The following is a 19853-nucleotide window of genomic DNA, read 5'->3' on the forward strand; positions in this document are numbered from 1 at the left end:
ATACCACCATGTCTTTATCTCATGCAGGCTTTTTCAACTTTTACTTTCCATTTCTTGTTAAATTCTTTGTATATTACCCTATTCTGTTGCAGAACAGGTAAAATATGTAGAAGAGCAAACTCTTATTTAAAGAAGCAATATAGCCAATGTCACAGTGACATATATTATTAACTCTTTTCAGTCCCCAGTGAACCTTTTGTAGTTGAGAAGGTGGCCAACACATCTGCAGAGTTCTGTTGGAGTCGCTCACTTGACTGTGCTAATGTGACTATTTCCTGCAAAGGTAAGCCACCTCTAAAATATTATAAAATTTAATTATTTATTTATTCACTTTTAAAAGCAATGCTGATGTTGTCTTTTGATTATAGGTTTAGTCTTTTGGCAGGTTTGAATTAATTTTTAAACATTTTTAGCCATGCCAGTTTGAGGGAAGTCTAGTTCAGAATTTCGGGGATCACCAGTTAGGAACTACCATCCCCACACACTGCAGATCTGGGGAAAGTTCAAACCCAGGGAGATCTTTTGCTGAGTTTACCAGCTTCACAAATTGCAGACTTCTGGAGATATTGAGGTCCTGCTTGGTTGTCTGAAGGAGAGCTTAGTGTTTTTGAATCCTGAAGTTGGTGGGAGTGCTCTGAGCTGGTCCCTTGCAGGCTGGTCCTGGCTGGTGGCAGTCCAGGCTCTGCTCCTGGACCAGCCAGCACAAGGACATGCTGGCTCAAAGGCACCTGGTGTGATAGTGAAGATATAGATTCTGAATGTCCTCAAGTGTCCCAGAAAAATGTGTGATGAATGTCTGGGGCTAGAAATTTCCTGTTTCAGGGAGCTGAAGAGCTAGGAAGTCATTTCAGGGTTCTGCCAGACTCCCCTGACATGTCTGATTTCTATGGGAAAGCTGTTTTCTTAGAAAGTCAAATCATATGAGCTTTACTGATGAAAAGTAAAGATCTACATGAACTAAGTTAGTATATATGAACCTAAAACCTAGTCACTGGATCAGGTTGTACATGTCTCTGTTTGAAATATTATGATAGTTTATTACAAATTGCATTGAATAAATATGGTCAAGAAAATCCCAGTTAAAATGGTGCTATGTACTTTTTGAGTTGTAAAAAATATCAATAGAACTGTTCTTGTGTCTACAGATTTATCACAAAGTAGATATAGTGAAGAATCCTGTAAAGAGCTGGACAATTTGTCACCCAACCGTGTGTACAACTGCACTGGAACCATGTATTTTCACGAAGAGAAGGTTGCCAAACAAAACTTCACCATAACTACAGATTATGGTGGTAAGTGTGATGCTTATTTTTACTTTATAGTCCACATATTTCTGGGAACCCTTACAATGAATCTCACTCTCTGAGTTTCCTGGGGTTGAAGACATATTTTGAGAAACATGCCCTGCCACAGTCAGGTTCTCCTCTAGCTCCTCCTTCCTGGTATCCTTCCCTTGTGATTGTTCTCTGATTGCAGTCACAGTCTACACTTCCCTCTCCAGTCCCAGTCTGTCTTCTAGTCTGATGCCTTTCTCTCCCTCTATCAGAGATTGTGATTTTTATTTTTTTGTTGTTTCGAAGGTTGAGAGCATGGCCAAATATAAGGAATTTTGAATAAAGACACACACAAAAAAAAGTGCAGGCCTGGTCAGAAAAACGTCTTAAATTCTTGATTTGAAGAAAAGCATAATAGAATAATTGTAAGGAATAAATCCAGATAAAATATATTTTTCCAAAACATTGTCCTTGGAAATAGCTTAGCTTTATTCTTCTGAATTAAAAAGGAAAACAACCTAAATCAAATAACCTGCAGATAAAAATTCAGGCCAAATGTTTACTTTTTAAAATTATGAGAAAATCAACAGTGTATAATATTTGGAAATGTTGGACAATTTTTGTAATATGTGATATTGCTGTATCTACCTTATCCTAGATTAATTTAATTTATGAAATTGCTGTAATATGATGCTTTTACATATACTCAATTTATCCTTATGTGTCATTTCTTGGAAGGAAATAGAGTATGATAAATATTTCACATTGTTGATATCTTGCTTTGGTATCTGATGAAATTTAATTTATCAAAGTAGGTAAAAAGAGGAATATTTACATTTTCATTTACTGCTAATTATTGTTATTTTTCTTTTACAACAGCTCCAGAAGAACCGAGAAACCTTAGTGTGAGTTGTAGTAACACAAGTGTAACAGCGACATGGGCAGAACCTGGTGACACTTCAAAGGGTCCCATACATGGCTACTATGTGAGATACTTGTGCAAGGCTGGCAAATGTAAGCATATACACTGTTAAATAATTCATTGCATCTATGTAATCACAGAGCACCAAGCATGATGCACTGTCAAACCATATTAGAATATCTTAAAACTGCTATTTTTCCCCCTTTTTTTTTTTAAACCAACATTGAAATTTCTTTCCTTTGAGGTTGTTCCAGTTGAACCTTCAGTTGAGATTATTCAGTTTACTATGTCAGGACACAACCTCGTCACCCTTCAGTTCTCATTTTTCTCATATTAAGTATTAGTTCTGACAGTTGCCTGATCAGTTTGTAGAATGATGCTCTCTGTCTCAGAAATGCTGCTATAGCTGGTCACTAAATTCTCTGAGTAACAACAATATATGTAAAATCCAGGGATCCTGAGCATGGCAGCAAACATAAACATGTTAGATAGGTAGAGCCAGGAGCTTGCCTTCTACTTAAATGACCACTCCTCTCAGATATGCTGCTCTAGCACCTTACATTTAGATGGATAAGTTTGTATCCATTACACTGGGATCACGTTTTCCAGATGGGACCTTTTCTTCTAAACAAGAACTGGAAGATAAGGTTTTTAAAATGAGGAACCTGATGAAAATAAATATGTGTCAGGTTTAAGCTAGTCCTGGCTTAATTCATCCTTTCTGTTCACATTTCTGCAGGTTATGTAAACATGGACTGCCCCAGGAACTAAGGCTGTCATGGTCCTGTGCTCCCCAGATACAAATAATCTCTCCCATTCTCCATGTCTCTTTGGCCACTACCCAAAAGGGTGGCAGCCCCATGAACCAGTTTCTGTGCTTGGTTTGGTGTGGCCAGTATAGGAGACTGAGGCAGTAATGCAGGGATTCAGGGAGGTCACATCTGCATGAGCCAGAAGGAACCATGGACAGGCCATGGCTCCCCAGTTCTCCAGGCCACCAAAGCCCCACTTGCAGTGGGTGTCCATGGCTTTGCTCGAGTTGCTTCTTCTGCGATTCCTTTCTCTCTTCCTTGCCACCAAAAGCACCCATCTCACATCACACCAGGACAGGCTTGCTCAGTGTGCAGAATGACACTTCTCTACTAACCCCTTCCCAAGCTGATGCAGAAGAAACTATCAGTCTTTCTTTCTGTGTTTATATATCTCCTCCTCTTCCTGAGCCTTCTGTTAGCATTAGTAAGCAAGACAAAGCAACCAAGTGAAAGGCAATTAAAATAGAAATACATGTGACAGTGATTTTAGGTGGCTCTGATGACATGTAAGAATTCCTGTGCTTATAACGTAGATTTCATTAATTTCATTAATTAATTTCATTTTTTTAGGTGTTGATGAGATACCAGGCAACATCACTCGTCATACTTTCGATGTACCTGAATTTTATACCAATTATTCTGTAAATGTGACTGCATATACAAACCCCAAACATAATGAAAGGCTTGAGGGTAAACCTGTAACGCGTTACTTTAAAACAGAACAAGGAGGTAAATCTCTTGCTTGCTGACTGTTATGAACAAGGCTGATACTGACATAAAGAATATGTACTTTTCTATTGTAGTTCATTATATTTTATACATGGTATTGCTATTAGCCAAGAAACTCATTAACATTCAAATAATTCTATTGACATTCATATCATTAGTGTCTCTTTTTTTAATTACTCATGTTAATCTATTTTAATTATGCTCTTGGTATAGAGAGACAGAGAGACAGATAGACAGATATAGATAGATAGATAGAATATACTAGTTTGCAACTTGAAGTTATTTTGAAGAAAATTTCCATGGTGATACTCTACTGAAACGTGGCCAACAGGGCTGCCTTACACAGAAGGCTATTTACTTTCTGAAAGGTTTTCTAAGTTCTCAGTGAAAGTTGCCTTGGGCTGTGCCCCTCAGTCTGAAACCTATTTTCTGCAACATACAAAATTAGAGTTAGGAAACACAGATTAGACTTAACAGATTCCATATAATTAAAAAAATTGTGTACCAGATATTAAAATACACTAATAATTCCTAGTTGGAGCATTCATTTATATAAGTTTTGAAATGGATACTTACATGGAAAACTCCTTATTCTCCCATCTTGTCTGTTGTCCCATATTCCTCAAATATGAAAATGATGTCAGATGTAAGAGAGTTTTGCCATCATACTGTCTTTGCAGCCTGACTGTCAGTAGAGCTCTGATCTTCCCAGCCTTTTCCAGCTCAGATAAGCCTTGGGCTAACCAAAACTGATTTTACTTAACTTGTTAAATTGGGACTGAAATTTTTAAGGAAGAAAATGTATGAAATTCATATTAAGAGAGACGATAAACAGACATGAGCACAAACAGCTTGAAATGTTGGGTTTGAAATGATGAGAACAGAACCAGTAACACTTCTTTTGTGTACAGTACCCGAGGAAGTGACTGCTTTGACAACAACATTGACAGCTGATAACGCTGTTCAAATCCAGTGCAAAAAACAAAATGTGTATGGAAACACAACAATATTTCAATTGATTTGGGGAAATGAAGGAAAGAAGTACAACAAATCAGAAAAGTGTGATTTTGAAATAGAAGATCTCTTTTACTTGACAAATTATACATTTAGGGTAAGTAGGCTTGTTAAATCAAAATATATAAAATGTCACAACATTTTCATTGTTTAAGCATGTTATACTTGATTTTAGGAAAAAAGGCAGATGTGGTAGGAGAGCAGTTAATCCATGGATGTGTAAGCCACAGATATAAAGAAGTAGCTATTGTTTTGGAAATAAAATGAAATATGTGTCTAACCTAGCAAGGAATTCCTTGTCTGCTATTCCATATCGGTCCTGACAGCAAGAAAAATGCAAACTAAATGGATTGTTTGTACTTGGAACAGAGAGAATTTTGAGGTTTCTGTAAGTTTAAAATAGTTTTTTTCAGTATGATTGATATTTTAGTGTTTAAAATACATTCCATTTAAAGAATCAGAGTATATATGTGGGATTTATGTCTTGATATAATTGCTCAGAAATAAATTGTTCTGATTTTTTTTCAGAAGATTTTTGATGTAAAGCAGTTCAGATCCTTTCAAATGTCCTTACATGAGCCTCTTACAAGCCAGTCCTTGTTTCCATACGAAGCATATCATCCTCTGTCTAGAAGCTTTGCCTTTTCAATCTGTTGGGAGTTTCTATTAATGAAATTTCAAGATTGAATAAATGTTAAATATATTACAAAACATAAACACAGCAAACCAAAGTTAGTATTTTAACATCGGTTAAAGTACACAAAAGTTAATGACGCAAGAAACCAGCTTATTTAATTAAACTTCTATGAATTACTTCCTAAACAGGAGTTTGTATTAAAAATATCAAACTCAGTTGACTATTTGTATAGTTACTGTTGAAGTAGATGGAGGTTTTTTATATATTGCATGAATATTTTTCAGATTTGAGAGACTTGATAAGAGATAAAGTTTATTTTTCCTTAAGATGAGTCCGATTTCGATTTTGTAAAATGTTTCCTATTTTACTGACTTTTTTTCATGTCATCTCCATAATTTTGGATCTAGATCTTGCTATAACTTGGGTAGAAACCTGAGCTTCACTATAAATGGCTTTACAGAGATTGGCAGCAGATACTGCTGTCAATGAGGTTGATTAGTTAAAAATGGGTAAATTTCAAATATCCATTGTGCCTTGTTTTGTAAAAAATTGTGTGCAGAAATTTCTGCTTGTTGTGTCTTAACATCTCTATTATTCTCACTCACTGCATGCAGATTTTAGTGTTGAATGAAAAATACCGTGGGAAGGAAGTACACGGCAGTATAAAAACCAGATGTAAGTAAATGTATGCAGCATTTTTACCTTTAGACTTCAGCATAATATAAATAATGTAAATTATGAATTCCATTAAATTTCTTCTAATTAAAAATCGAAACTACCTGTTTTATGGTTGATCTGCATTTGAAAAATATTATCCTTATTCAGTATTAATACAACAGATCATGTTGACAGTCATTGATCATAATTCAGAATTATTATTTTCCTGTGTTCAGACCCTGCATTTCAGGAGCTGAACATCTGTGGCTTGGTGGAGATTCTCAGTTTCCAGGTCAGGAGCAACTGAGAGCTCCACTGTTTTCTTAATGAAGAAATAAAATTCCTTTCTCTACTTTGAAACAGCAAACTTAAACCAAACACATAAAAATAATTATTTAGCTCTTTTCTCTCCCCCCTCACCCCCCCCCCCCCCGCCATGAAGTAGCGCTGGTTCTAGGAAGTATACAGAAAATCAAAAGAATTAAAATAATAAATGTATTCTTTTTCTGTTGCTAGATAATTCTAAAGCCCTGATTATATTCTTGGCATTCTTGATCATTGTGACATCAGTTGCTTTACTGCTGGTTCTGTACAAAATCTATGATCTACACCAAAAAAAGCTTAGGTAAGCTTCATGTTTCTCTCACTCTCTTACAAAAATGCGGGGGGAGGCTTTCTGGTTTTCCACAAGATTTCCCAGTGTGTAGTGGAAAAATATTGCAGGTTTGATGTTTTATTAATACCGGGAAAAGATATCTTTTTACTTTCCAAATACGCTCATTTTTTGGCATTTGTCTGACAACACAAATACAATGAAATAGGTTTAAAATCTCTCTGCTGTCCCCTTGTTCAAGGCACAGAAAAACTGATCTGGTAGAACAATATTTATTGTTTCTAGTTTTGTGAAAAAATATTCAGAAATATCTTGAAAATGTTTCCTTCATGATTTAAACCAAATGTAATGAAAATAATACACATTTTCTTGGAACTCTTTCAAGTGCTTGTTCACCCCAAGCCATATCTCAGGGAGGCCTTGCTTATTAATCTCCAGCTGACTCAGTAGCTCTGTAGGCCAGTGATGGGGATGGAAGCACAGCCATGGCCTTCCCTGGCGCCCGTGCCAGAGCCTGCAGAGCCAGGCTGGTGCTGCCACAGCTGGGAATGGAGAAGGTGCAATGTGTGAGGGAGCATTTGCAACTGGTAGAGACAGAGCAGGCTGGGTAATTTAATCTGAAAACTTTCGACCCTGTGGCAATAGCAGACTGTGGTGACTCATCTCTTAGAGCCCCTTTGTGCTCCCTACTCTTCCCCTGAGGGGCCAGGGAGCTGCTCTTGCTCAGATGCAAACTTTGTATGTGTAGGGAAGCAAAATTAATTTTAGCTTGTACAGCTCTGGAAAGTCTGACTTGAGTTTGGCTACTTAGCATTTAAACTTCATTATATTTTATGCATGTGTTGGGTTTCTGTCACTAACAAGAGAAATTAAGATGGTGTGAGCACCCACTTTGGTGAAGAAATTAAAAACATGTTTGCTGTAGGTGATACAGAAAATATTATGGAAGTGGTAAAGCTTTTCAATGTGGTCCCCTTGTCTCCCCCTCAGTAGTGCTCAGGGTAGGAAGACAAGGACCCAAACACCTCTGCAGAGTCCCAGCTGGAGCAGTGTTGTTTCACAGAAAGCTTGGAATGCAGTAATGCAGTCTGCTGGCTAAGGACAGCCCGAGCGTTCACACACAAAACTAATTTTATTTAAGTCATTATTATACATTTGTCCTACTAGTCAAAGCATTTACAGATGCTTTTGCTTCTTACAGCAGTTCTTCTGAAGGCGTGAACCTTGTTGCAGGTGAGTATCTTTATATATTTAGCAAGTGGAAATAAAATTAGTCTCAGGTCTTGCTGCCACCTTTGGATTGTTTACATTCTAAGCTGTATGCATAGATTAAATGTATCAACATAACACCTTATTTGGAGGAAAAAACCCTTCATAAATACATAGCAGAAGTATTTCTACTTTAGTGAATTGAAAGTTTATCCCTGTTGGAAAATATCTTAGTGTTCATTTAATTATAAAGCCAATTTTTTTTAATCCCAGACAATGTCTGTGATATTTGTAACATTAAGCCCAGAATCAAATACATCTTCAACCAGAATTTCCCTTTTTTGTGCACCTTTTGAAAAACAAGAAATTAAGCATTAGCCAGTTGGTTTCTCCTAAAAAGTTTGAAGGCTTTCAAATCCTGAATACTGAAACCGAACATTTTGGACAACTTTTAGCACAGGATTTCAAGAAAAAAATAATTTAGAACATTCAAAATCACAGAAACTAACTGCATTACATACTGTGTTGAGATTGAAACCCATTTGCTTAGACACATGGTTACTAAAAAATACAACTTCTCAATGTAAATAAAAAATTAATGGAAGTCTAGTAAGAGACGTTCAAACTTGTTAAAATTTTACTTTATCATTCAAGATGATATTGCAGATTATTGCAGCTCAGAAAACAAACAGGGGGAGATTTGAAAAATTGGGCAATACACTTTATGTTTGTAGGTTGTTTGCACAGGAATCCCTTTTCCCACTGATGGTTGCTGGTCAGAAGCAGAGCAGGAGCAAGGCTGTGTAATTCCTCTGGGTGTTGGGGCTGCTGCTGTGACCTGAACAGGACAGCCAGCGCTTTGTACAGAAGCACTGGTAGTGCAGTGTCCCTGCATGTGGCCTCCTCTGGAGGTGTCTCCTGTCAGGCAGCAGAGCTGAAAAAGTTCTGTGTTCCCATGGCCTGTTCGCTCACAGCTGGAACAAGCAACAGTTTTTTTAAAAAAATAAATATCTTAACCAAAAATAAAGAAGCTTGTCCTTTTGCTAATTTATCTGACAATGCAAGAATCACTAACTCTTACATAAATGTAATGTACATTTTCAACATTGGTAAAGGTAAATGTTCAACTTATTTATGCAGTTAAAGAGGATGACAGGCAACTTCTCAACATAGAGCCAATACCCGCAGAGCAATTGCTCGACACGTACAAGAGGAAGATTGCAGATGAAGGAAGGCTTTTCCTGGATGAATTTCAGGTTTGTTCTTGCCTCAAAATATACCACAGAGTTTTAGCCAGGTGGTTGGAAAAATTTCATTCAGGAGCATGTTTGAAGTACTAGCTATAAAGAAAAAAATAATCTGGGAAATGGAATGAATTCTCATTTAAAGTCAAATAGGCCTCAGTTAATTTTCTGCCAATCTCTCCTCATTGTAAGATGACACTACTTTTCTTTAGCCCTAAAGGTGTTTTTCAGCAGAAGTATAAAATAAGTGGTCTAAATGCTTCTCATTCTCAAGTACCTTTTAATGCATATTTTTTATACTCTCTTTTACTACATATCCATGGGGCTATAAATTATATATAATTGTGGAAATATATATTATCTATATGAAGGGAAAGAAATTTTTTTTACTTTAGATATAAGAAATACATAAAGTAATATCTTATGAAATAGGATTTTATCTTCCAGATTCAGTAATTCTGAATTATTTCTATATGCATTTGACTGGAAGTGGAAGCTATTTAAATATACACTTAGCTAATAAAAGAAAATTTGTATTTTACAGAGTATTCCTAGAATTTTCAGTAAATTTCCTATAAAGGAGGCCAAAAAGAGCCATAATCAGAACAAAAACCGCTACATTGATATTCTTCCATGTGAGTATTTGTTATAATTTTGGTGCATTTTATAAATATTTGATTTTTCACTTTGTTAAGGTAATATAATTATTTTGTTTTAAATTATTTAAACAGATGACCATAACCGTGTTGAGCTCTCAGAGATTCCAGGAGATCCAGGATCAGACTATATTAATGCAAGTTATATTGATGTGAGTGACTTTTACTTAAAAAAATCTTAGACACTGCTGAAGAAATCCTATAGTCTGGACATTTGATGCATCAACACCTTTGAGAATTTCCATTTGAGTTGTTTCCATCTCTGTAATGTATTCAGTATTATTGAACTGTTGCATATTGAATTTGTTTTTAAAATTGCAAATCTTTTAGATTATTCATGCTTGCCTTCTAAAAGTTGATAACAGTGTACTTTTCATAGGGCTTCAAAGAACCAAGAAAATACATCGCTGCACAAGGTAATTTTCAACCTTAAAAGAATAGGCTTTCTTTATTCACCCATTTTTGTTAGATTTAAAGAAATAAATTGAAATAAATTTAAAGAAATAAAATGAAAATCTGACATTTTGAAATTTTATTATGAAAAAGTTGTCAATGACTTTTTGCTTAAGGAATTTTGTGAAGATTAATAAATTGTACTTCAAAGGCAGATTTCTCATGTATAATTTTACACCAGAAGTTTTCAGATTTCACAGCTATGCGCTAAAGAAACACATGAGACATTTAAGATGTTGCAGCCTCATGGCAGCAGTCAATAAAATCAAGAGTGTGGCTGTTATTTGTGTGATCTCTGGTTAGCTTTTCAGAGGCTTGGCTGAGCATGTCAGAGAAGACAAGTGTTTTTTTATGTCGCTGCACTCTGAAACCAAGTCCCTTAAAATATCTCCTGCCAGGCCCCAAGGATGAAACCACAGACGATTTCTGGAGAATGATCTGGGAACAGAAGGCAACAATTATTGTCATGGTGACTCGCTGTGAGGAAGGAAAGAGGGTGAGAAATATCCATTCTTCCATCCTTCTGTCTATCTTTCCATCCTTCTTTTGTCTGAAAACGGAGTAGGTTGCTGTGCTGTAGTAAATTGCATTTTCTTCTTGTTTTCATTCTTTGCTGTTCTGTTGTTGTGGCAGAACCTTTGCTGTTCTGTTGTTCTAGCCAAAACAGTGTTGCCTCATGAATTACCAGGCTTATCAGAAAAGGTCACTTTAGTCACAGCTCTAAGTAGCAGAGGGTGAGCCTCCAAATTACCTGCAATTAATCCAGAAAAGGGCTCAGGGTAGAACTCAGCTCTTCACACGTCTATCATAAATTATATGGTTAGTATTTTAATTCTGTCTGTTCTGATATCCTGGTAATGTCCTCCATAAATCCTAGACAATATTTTTCATCTATTGTCTGTGCCCTTTATTTAACTGGGATATTGGGTGCTTCTGGCTTGCTTTTGTTCCTCATTCCAGGTACAGCAGGAGGAAGGGGATCTGCTATTTAAGGTGCTTTTAAAGGTGTTGGCAGCATGCAGATTTACAGCACACCCAATCTGATTTTATAGACAGGTAGGAGCAACATCCCTCCCTGAAGACTGAAAAAGAAGCCATGGAAGTAGCTGCCAACATTTTTCCAGTCTTCAGGGACCAGCAGCAGTTGCTTTTCATTTTTTCAACTAGTGTACAGGATTTGTTTTTCCACACTTTACATCTGAAGTTAAGTTCCATGGCCATAAAGTTTAGGTCAGAGACCTGAATTGCTGGATATTTGAAATTACTTACCTAAGCAGTAACAGCCTTTTCAGGAGAGGGCAAGACCTGTGAGAAACTGGAAATACTATAGTGAGCTGCCATCTATTTTAAATCAGATTTTTTTCTCTAGCTCTCAGCTCTCTGCCACTTTGCTGTTGTGCTGCTCTGCTCACCTAACTTTGTATCTTCATAGAACAAATGTGCCCAGTACTGGCCATCAATGGAGAACGGATCTGCAACCTATGGCGACATCATTGTGAAGATCAATGAGAGTAAAACATGTCCAGACTATGTAATTCAGAAACTACACATCACAAATGTAAGTTCATTCAAAAGTGTGAGACTGACTGGAACTGGAGTGTCTATATGTAAGAATTTGGGGGTTAATTACTGTGGAAATGCCCAGATAGCTGTACTAAATCTTGGGCAGTAAGAGAGTATCACTGAGATGTTTTACTCATTTTGTTTTATAATCATGGTTATGAAAATCTATGTCCTTTTTTAGTTTAGCAGCAACATATAAAGTAGGACTCAACACTTCACATGCTTTAAGCTTCAGTCTTAGTGTCTTAGATTTATGTATACATATATATATATAGCGAGAGAGATATTAAAACCTCACATTTCACTTTTTCTAGGGAAGAGAAAGGACAGCTGGAAGAGATGTCACTCATATTCAGTTCACAAGTTGGCCAGACCATGGAGTCCCTGAGGATCCACATCTCCTCCTCAAACTCCGACGCAGAGTTAATGCTCTCAGCAACTTTTTTAGTGGCCCTATAGTTGTTCATTGCAGGTAAATATATATTATCCTTTAAAAATTATTAATGTTAAATTAATATGAAATTAAGCTATTGACCAAAGGAAGCTGGCAAAAGTGTCTGAACCCAAATTTTATGACTTGAATACTTGAAAATGAGGCAGCCAAATATGTAGTAGGCCTGTTTTCTGAAGGATATGAAGGATACTCAGGTTGGTAAAATCTGAGGATATACAGACTTTTGGAAAAAAACAATGTTGGGCTTCTCTGGCTATAAGCATCACAATTGGCAATATTTGCCTTGCTTTGTTAAAAGATAATAAAAATACAAGCTAATCGTTGTTTGTGTTGCCAATTAATTTACAGCGAGAACTGTTTTCCATTGCATTGAATTCTGCTGTTACACTTTTTCACTTTTGCTCTTTCAAGGACTGCTCCCCTCAGAGTGGGACTGGGAGATGCCATTCCCCCTCGATAATCAAATCCCTCTGTGCTTTGCAGTGCTGGTGTTGGGCGCACTGGGACATACATAGGAATTGATGCCATGTTGGAGGGGCTGGATGCAGAAGGCAGAGTGGATGTTTATGGCTACGTTGTGAAGCTGCGTCGGCAGCGATGCCTGATGGTTCAAGTAGAGGTACTTCACCAACCTCCTGCCACTTAGAGCTCTCCCTTGCTAGGGTTTTGTCAGTATTTCTTAGAAGGGCACTGCTTAGACTTGGATACCACTACAGTTCAGTTGAAGTTCTACATAGAAAATATAGCTCTGAAAAATATTAAAAGAGAGAAAAATTTCCAACATATTTTTTCAGTTTTAGAAACTTCAACTTTTTAAGTTCAGAGTTTGGAAAAGAGGGTCAAGAAGAACAATTTAGATTTACTAATTCATCTTTTGGCATGGAATTCACAAATGCAAAATTAGGATTGCAGAGTCAAGTTTGATTTTCAAATTCTAAATAATGTTAGCCTAAGTGCAATTTTTAGTTGAAAGTACAACGAAAGTTATGGTCTGATTCAAAGCGTGTTTTTAACTTATTTAAGCATTTTGCAGTTTTAATACCTGTATGTAATACCTGTGTAATGTGCTTATTATTAACACTGATGATAATATTATGAGAGTACTAGTTCCTTATAATGGTCTTAAAAAGTGATCTGATTTTTTTTTTACTCTTTAATAACTTCACGTTTAAAATCTCCAAATGGGAAACACCAGTCACAGTACATCCTTATTCATCAAGCGCTCGTGGAATACAATCAGTATGGAGAAACAGAGGTCAGTCTCTCAGAGCTGCATTCCTACCTTAACAGTCTGAAAAGAAAAGACCATCCAAGTGATCCTTCTCTGCTGGAGGCAGAATTTCAGGTAAATATGCTTTGCACTCTAGTTGCCTTTCCTTCCCACTTACATTAAAAAGTGCCTTGCACAATAGTCATGATATAGAGATACCATTCACAATAGATCACTTTGGTGCTATTTTATTTCTCTGGCACAGAAAGAGTTTCTTTACCTTCATAAAAAAAAAGCTATATATTAATGAAATTTTATTTCTGCTTTCGATTTTAATATTTTTAACAGAGATGGAGGTCACAGAACGATTACTTATGTCTGTGTGCATGATTTGCTGTGCCATAGTACCTGGTGTATCAGGCATGTTTAAACTATAGTTCAGATGTGATAAAAGTTTAAAGAATTAAAATAAGGAGTGAGGCACTGTGAGATGAAGGCTAAGCGAGAGTGTCCAGGGGAGGTAACGATCCCAGGAAATATTTTAATCATGCATAATCCAAATATTCTCTTTCTTTAGCGACTACCATCCTATAAGGGCTGGCGGACACAGAACACTGGGAATCGTGAGGAAAACAGAAGCAAAAATAGGAATGCCAGTATAATTCCATGTAAGTATTTTCCATGAACCTTCTCTTATTTTATCTGTTATCTTCTCTAAGAAAAATATTGAAAAAAATTGAACAAATTACCTTACAGAGTGGTATTTGATTAGTTTTTTCAACACTGTAAAATGAGAAACTTTTCACAGTGTTTTAAAACAGAAGAGATGAGTTTTTGACAATGTGAATTATTTGGAGTGTTTCATTCAAAGAAGGTGGCCCTTGTTCTGCAGTCCATTGAAAGAGGACTGGCCTTTTCCTATTTTCTCCCTAATGCCACAGCCAGGGGCTGTGGGCTGTGAGGCTCACACTTTGTCTCGCGCAGATGACTTTAACCGAGTGCCAATCAGGCATGAAGACGAACACCACAAGGAGGGGGAACATGATTCAGATGATTCCTCAGATGAGGACAGCGACTGTGAGGAATCAAGCAAATACATCAATGCTTCCTTCATAACTGTATGTATTTAGAGGACCCACTCTACCAGTATTTCACAAGCTTTTGGGTAAAACTATATTCTAGCTTGAGCTTTTGCTCTCTTGTTGGCTTCAAAATAGGATAGGATTTACTTGAATAAGGGAGAAAGATCTGATGGTTGATTGGCAAAGCCATCTATGTTCAAACCCACTAACCTTCAGACTGGCCTCACGATATCAGGTATTTCTATCAGAGGGCATCTGCCTACAAGTTGAACAATATTAATATTTTCCCTGTTAGTGAAATAAGAATATAGTTATTCACATATACCAAATCCTATTAGTGAAAATTGGAGCCATAAGTTTTTTGGTATCATTATAAATCCAAAGAAGGAAAGCAGATATTGAAGTAATGGATTTTAATGGAATTACTAGCTAAGTTCCATTTATCCGAATCCTTTGAAATTCTGCACAGTTGGGATACCTGTTCAGAGTAAGTGTATCTTTATTTTTAGCTTTGCTCAGTGTGAACTGACTGGTGCATTAACTTTGTGTGGTATAAACACAATTTCCTAGTGCTAAAATTAAAAGGCTGCGTAGAATTGAATGTTTTAAAAATATGCTTTGCAGAAAATGGCAGGGTGAGGTCTCATCCAGTGCAGCATCAGTATACCTTGTCAGTCTGGAAGTGATATTCTTGTTAGGAGGATTGAATTTTATGTCATTTGAATAGCAGGATTTCTGTGATAGGCATATTTTATGTTTAAACAAAATGGTTAATTATTTTATTTCACTGGGTATTCCTTAAAAGACAATAACTTCTATTGTTTGACAATCACATTTCAAATGAATTCAAGAAAAAATTCTTTTATAGGGTTACTGGGGTTCCAAAGCCATGATTGCAACACAGGGACCACTGCAGGAGACTATCTCTGATTTCTGGCAAATGGTGTTCCAAAGAAAAGTCAAAGTCATTGTTATGCTGACAGAGCTGAAAGAAGGAGATCAGGTGGGGACATATCTGCACACTGATGTATTCACAAAGAAAACACTGCACTGCCATCTCTCATTCCCTTTCTCCAGCTAAGCATATTGCATAGGATGAGGAATTTGCATTTCCAATATAACATGTTCTATCCTTTACCTACTTAGTTTACTTTCTAATTAATTTTTGAGGGAAGAATGTATAATGCTACGTTTTAAAATGAAACTCCTACTGCTTTAAAGTCAGTACATTCTGTAAGTGCTTGTGGAAGGCAAAATAAAAGGAGATTTGAATGGTAGTCACTGACTTGTATTTCTGTCTAATTTAGGAACTCTGTGCACAGTACTGGGGAGAAGAAAAACAAATACATGATGGCATAGAAGTTCAAATGACAGATGTCAACCTTTGCCCTAGCTATACCATACGGGCATTTGATGTTACACATCTGAAGGTAAGTTTCTTTTCAAGTTCCAAAAGGAAATTTTAAAGGATTTTTTAACTTTGAAATAGATTTATAAACTTAGCCTAAAGAAAGAGAAGGGGCAGTTCCTGCTACAGTTACCTCCTGTTTTAAGAAATGGCAATATCACAGAATATTCTGAGTTGGAAGGGACCCACAAGAATCATCAAGTTGAACTCTTAAATGAATGGCTCCTGTAGGGTTCAAGCCCACAACCCTGGCATTATTAGCACCATGCTCTAACCAGCTGAGCTAGTCTCAGGTTCCTCTTCCAGACCAGCATTTAATAATGATAAATGCTACAGATGAGCTCAAGTTTCCTATTTAGTGAGTTGCTGAGATGGTGGTAGTGCAGTTTCAGGAGATCAGCTGTCTTCTGTATTTTGAGCAAAGCTTGGAAGTCTATCTGGCTCATATTCATGAGGTCAAACTCACATCATTCTGCAGTTCCTCAGGAATATAATTCTTCCTTTGTAAATCAGCAGCAATAGAGGTATTATGTGTATCTTGACTTTAACCTGATTATTAACCACATCTCCACTTCTGTTTTTCAGAGTAAAGAAACACAGAAGGTGTATCAATATCAGTATCATAAGTGGAGTGGCTTTGATGTCCCAGAAACCCCCAAAGATTTAGTCAGCATGATTGATGGTGTGAAACAAAAACTTCCAGCCAGACAAGTCATTGAGGACAACAGGAGAACCCGCAACGTCCCACTTGTCGTCCACTGCCGGTGGGTCTGAATTCAGCACATACGTTGACCTAGCTCTGAGTTCTGGATATACACAGTAACCATAATTCCGGGGTGCCTACCTTTTCCCACAAGCCTTTCCATATGTCTGGAGACTTAGCTCTCCCTACAAGATTCCTCAAACTGCTCAGCCTTGACCTTTTGGATTGTAGTGGTGAAAAGCAAGCACCCTTCCCTTGGGCAAGTGTGGGTACAGAGTAGGTGGAAAGAGCTAGCTGCTCTTGGCTGGTAAATCTGTTTTCTGGTGAAATGCTAGGTCAAGGGTGCACTTGTAGCATACGCTAATGAAAATCTAGAAGAGTTTTTAAGTTCATCTCTCACTCTGGTATATAAATCTACTTTTTTAGGGCCATTTCCCGGAATACACTTGCATACCACATAAACTAAAAGATAATCCTGCTAACAATAGTTAGGACTATAAGTCTGAAATTTTGAATTTCTCCCTTCCCCTTAAGTGGCGTTTGAGATCCAGGTAGCCTCTAGATAAACTATGTCTTGAGCAAGTCTAACGCATATACTTAATTTTGACAATTTCAGTCCAGTAAAAAATCCTTTGGAAATGTAATTCATTATGAAGGCTTTAAAATATATTGAAATTTAGTCAGAAGACTTGCTAATTTTACATTGTAAATTTACATGTACGTTTTGCATTATCTTCTAGTGATGGATCACAGCAGACTGGTGTATTTTGTGCCTTAATGACCCTCCTTGAAAGTGCAGAAACAGAAGAAGTAATAGATGTTTTCCAAGTAGTCAAAGCTCTTCGTCGCACCAGACTGGGAGTGGTCTCCACCTTTGTAAGTAAATCTTATGAATTAACAGGAAAAATCATGAGATTACTTATCATGATCACTAATATTCCCATGACCTTATGCATCATTTCTGTGTACAGAACACTAATTCTAATCAGAATATTCCCAGCTACTAACCACTATTTGGACATTGGCCCTTCCTGATAGCAATGAAGAAGTCTTTGAGATGTCCAAAGCTGGAATTCTGTAACACCTTTGGAAAAGGCTGTGTAGCCTAAAATTATAAATTGTGTAAATTGCTGTTCCTGCAGTTGCTTTAGGGATGTATGTGCAATATCCCTGGAGCTGGGCAGGTAGGAGTCTAACTCCATTTCCCACGCTAGCAGCCACTGACTTTTCTTTAAATCACTCCAGAGGAATTGTCTCTGTGGCACACACTGTGCATTTACTAACAAACCAGACTGAAGTGTCATCAGTATGGGGCACATTATTAATTGACTTTCCTAAACTCCTTACAATATGTGTTGTTTACAACTTAGGTACTTTATCAGCCAAGAGGATACTGAGTGACAAGGTGGAATGTCCAATGTAGGCAGTTTTAGAGAGGTTACATACACTTGAAGTCAGAATAAACCATAGGAGCAACAATCTGTATACCAAACAATTGAAGAAGCTGCATCGTATGTAGCCTTTATGTCCAACTACATTCTACATTTCTGATATTCAAGAAAACAGAGAAAGAATGGATTTATTCTTGGACTCTGAGCATTCCATTAACTTCTTCTTTTTATCTTTAAGGAACATTATCAATTTCTGTATGATACCATTGCCAGTACCTACCCTGCACAGAATGGACAAATAAAGAAGAACAGCCAGCAGGAAGATAAAGTTGAATTTTGCAGTGAAGTAGGAAAAACAGATCAGGAAACTGATCTGATCACTATTGATCTTACCCCACCAACGCCAGAAGAAGATGAGCCATCTGAAATATGTGATGATTCGAAAGCTGCAGATAGCACTAAGGGAACAGAAAGTTCAAAAAATGGCCCCACAACTCCAGTTCTAACTTAGAGCTATTCTAAAAAAAAAAAAAAGCTTTCAAGTGCAAATATCTTAAGCAAAATAAGAAGTATACAATTTCTTCCTCTTCACACTTCGTAATTTCAAAATGTTTAGTTATATCATTTTTTCAAAGGTACAAATTTAAAGAATACTTGAAACTTGTAGAAAGTGACAAAGAACTGTGGGAAAGTTTAATTTTGTATAGATTTGCGTTTAATACTTCAGAAAACTTTTCATTATTTTTATACTTTTCTTTTAAAAATATGTACAGTGTAATACTATGCTAAGCAGTGGGAAGGAATTTTTCTTACTTTGGTAACAAGGAGAAAAGCAACTCAGAACAACAAGATTAAGTGTGTTGCAAGAACTGGTCTGTCCTCAAAACTATTAGCAAATAAGTTAACCCACTGGGTAAGCACATATTCCAGCATTTCAGGAGTGCTGACCAGGCTCTGGGGGACTGGTAGGACTTTGCCAGTTTTAAAAGCTTACCATTTACATCATGTGGCAACTGCAAGGAATTCAGATTTACAAGGAATCTCAATCCTCCCATATCAATGAGGAATAGAAATTTTTGCATTTTTCTAATTGTCCTCCAGGTGTCCTTGTTGCTCCATGTATTATGAGTCTGATGTCCCAATGTTCGACTCATATGAGTGGAGACCATTGTTTGAATCACTGCAACAATTCTGATAGAAAACACACTCTGTTTACTCTTAGAGCTTCAAATACCACATGCTTGAACATCTATTTCTTATGCTGACTTTTATTTAAAGGGACTACTCCCATGTATGCATCCAACCTCTTTTCAGAATTGGAAAGTACTTAGATACTTTTCCTCAAAACTTTGTAGATTTTAATTGGTACTGGTTTTCTTTTTCATAATGAGGGTTTGTATGCTACAGTCGTGATATTTTTACTATTTCTTGCTGGATTTTAGCCTACTGATTTTGGAACAAATAAAAAAGTTAATTAATAGTTGACAAGGTGGAAATTATTTTGTTCTCTAGAACTATGCAAACTGATCATTTACTTCTAAATGCACAAAATTTTGCATTGTGCCGTACATGGATAAAGTTTACAAATTTCAGTATGAAAACACATCCTTTAGTTCTTACAAAACTGTGTGTGTATCCAGGTAAGTGTCATGACTCTCTCAGAGCAGAGGAAAGAAACTTCATTTTTAATTTTCCTTGAAGCCATTAAAGGTACAGTCATGCAACAGATTCAGTACCCTGTTTTATCACTGCTTATTCCTAATTTCTCATTACAAAACATAACTGAAAATAATTAGAGAGCCATCGAAACAACATTTACAGT

The 19853-nt window shown here is 36.6% G+C and overlaps 1 protein-coding gene across 4 annotated transcripts in view; it reads left to right on the forward strand.

Annotated features, from left to right (window-relative positions):
• The window catches only part of PTPRC (protein tyrosine phosphatase receptor type C), a 56305-nt gene extending 36794 nt beyond the window's left edge, over positions 1 to 19511 (forward strand). For 3 of the 4 annotated variants that reach the window (XM_071564990.1, XM_071564992.1, XM_071564993.1), the window contains 24 exons: positions 182 to 283; positions 1146 to 1292; positions 2154 to 2288; positions 3579 to 3737; positions 4649 to 4848; positions 6003 to 6063; positions 6562 to 6670; positions 7860 to 7891; positions 9008 to 9123; positions 9656 to 9746; positions 9843 to 9919; positions 10147 to 10183; positions 10619 to 10716; positions 11653 to 11778; positions 12098 to 12255; positions 12721 to 12856; positions 13433 to 13582; positions 14025 to 14115; positions 14432 to 14565; positions 15398 to 15532; positions 15837 to 15959; positions 16523 to 16701; positions 17381 to 17516; positions 18270 to 19511. In XM_071564990.1, the coding sequence (XP_071421091.1) occupies positions 182 to 283; positions 1146 to 1292; positions 2154 to 2288; positions 3579 to 3737; positions 4649 to 4848; positions 6003 to 6063; positions 6562 to 6670; positions 7860 to 7891; positions 9008 to 9123; positions 9656 to 9746; positions 9843 to 9919; positions 10147 to 10183; positions 10619 to 10716; positions 11653 to 11778; positions 12098 to 12255; positions 12721 to 12856; positions 13433 to 13582; positions 14025 to 14115; positions 14432 to 14565; positions 15398 to 15532; positions 15837 to 15959; positions 16523 to 16701; positions 17381 to 17516; positions 18270 to 18542 (3005 nt within the window). In that variant the 3' untranslated portion in view covers positions 18543 to 19511. The remainder of the gene's footprint in view (positions 1 to 181; positions 284 to 1145; positions 1293 to 2153; positions 2289 to 3578; positions 3738 to 4648; positions 4849 to 6002; positions 6064 to 6561; positions 6671 to 7859; positions 7892 to 9007; positions 9124 to 9655; positions 9747 to 9842; positions 9920 to 10146; positions 10184 to 10618; positions 10717 to 11652; positions 11779 to 12097; positions 12256 to 12720; positions 12857 to 13432; positions 13583 to 14024; positions 14116 to 14431; positions 14566 to 15397; positions 15533 to 15836; positions 15960 to 16522; positions 16702 to 17380; positions 17517 to 18269) is intronic. The other variant, XM_071564991.1, reaches the window with a different exon arrangement.
• Positions 19512 to 19853: the final 342 nt, after the last annotated feature.

Source organism: Pithys albifrons, chromosome 10 (assembly GCF_047495875.1).
Source record: "Pithys albifrons albifrons isolate INPA30051 chromosome 10, PitAlb_v1, whole genome shotgun sequence".
In the NCBI taxonomy this organism is placed as follows: Eukaryota; Metazoa; Chordata; class Aves; order Passeriformes; family Thamnophilidae; genus Pithys; species Pithys albifrons.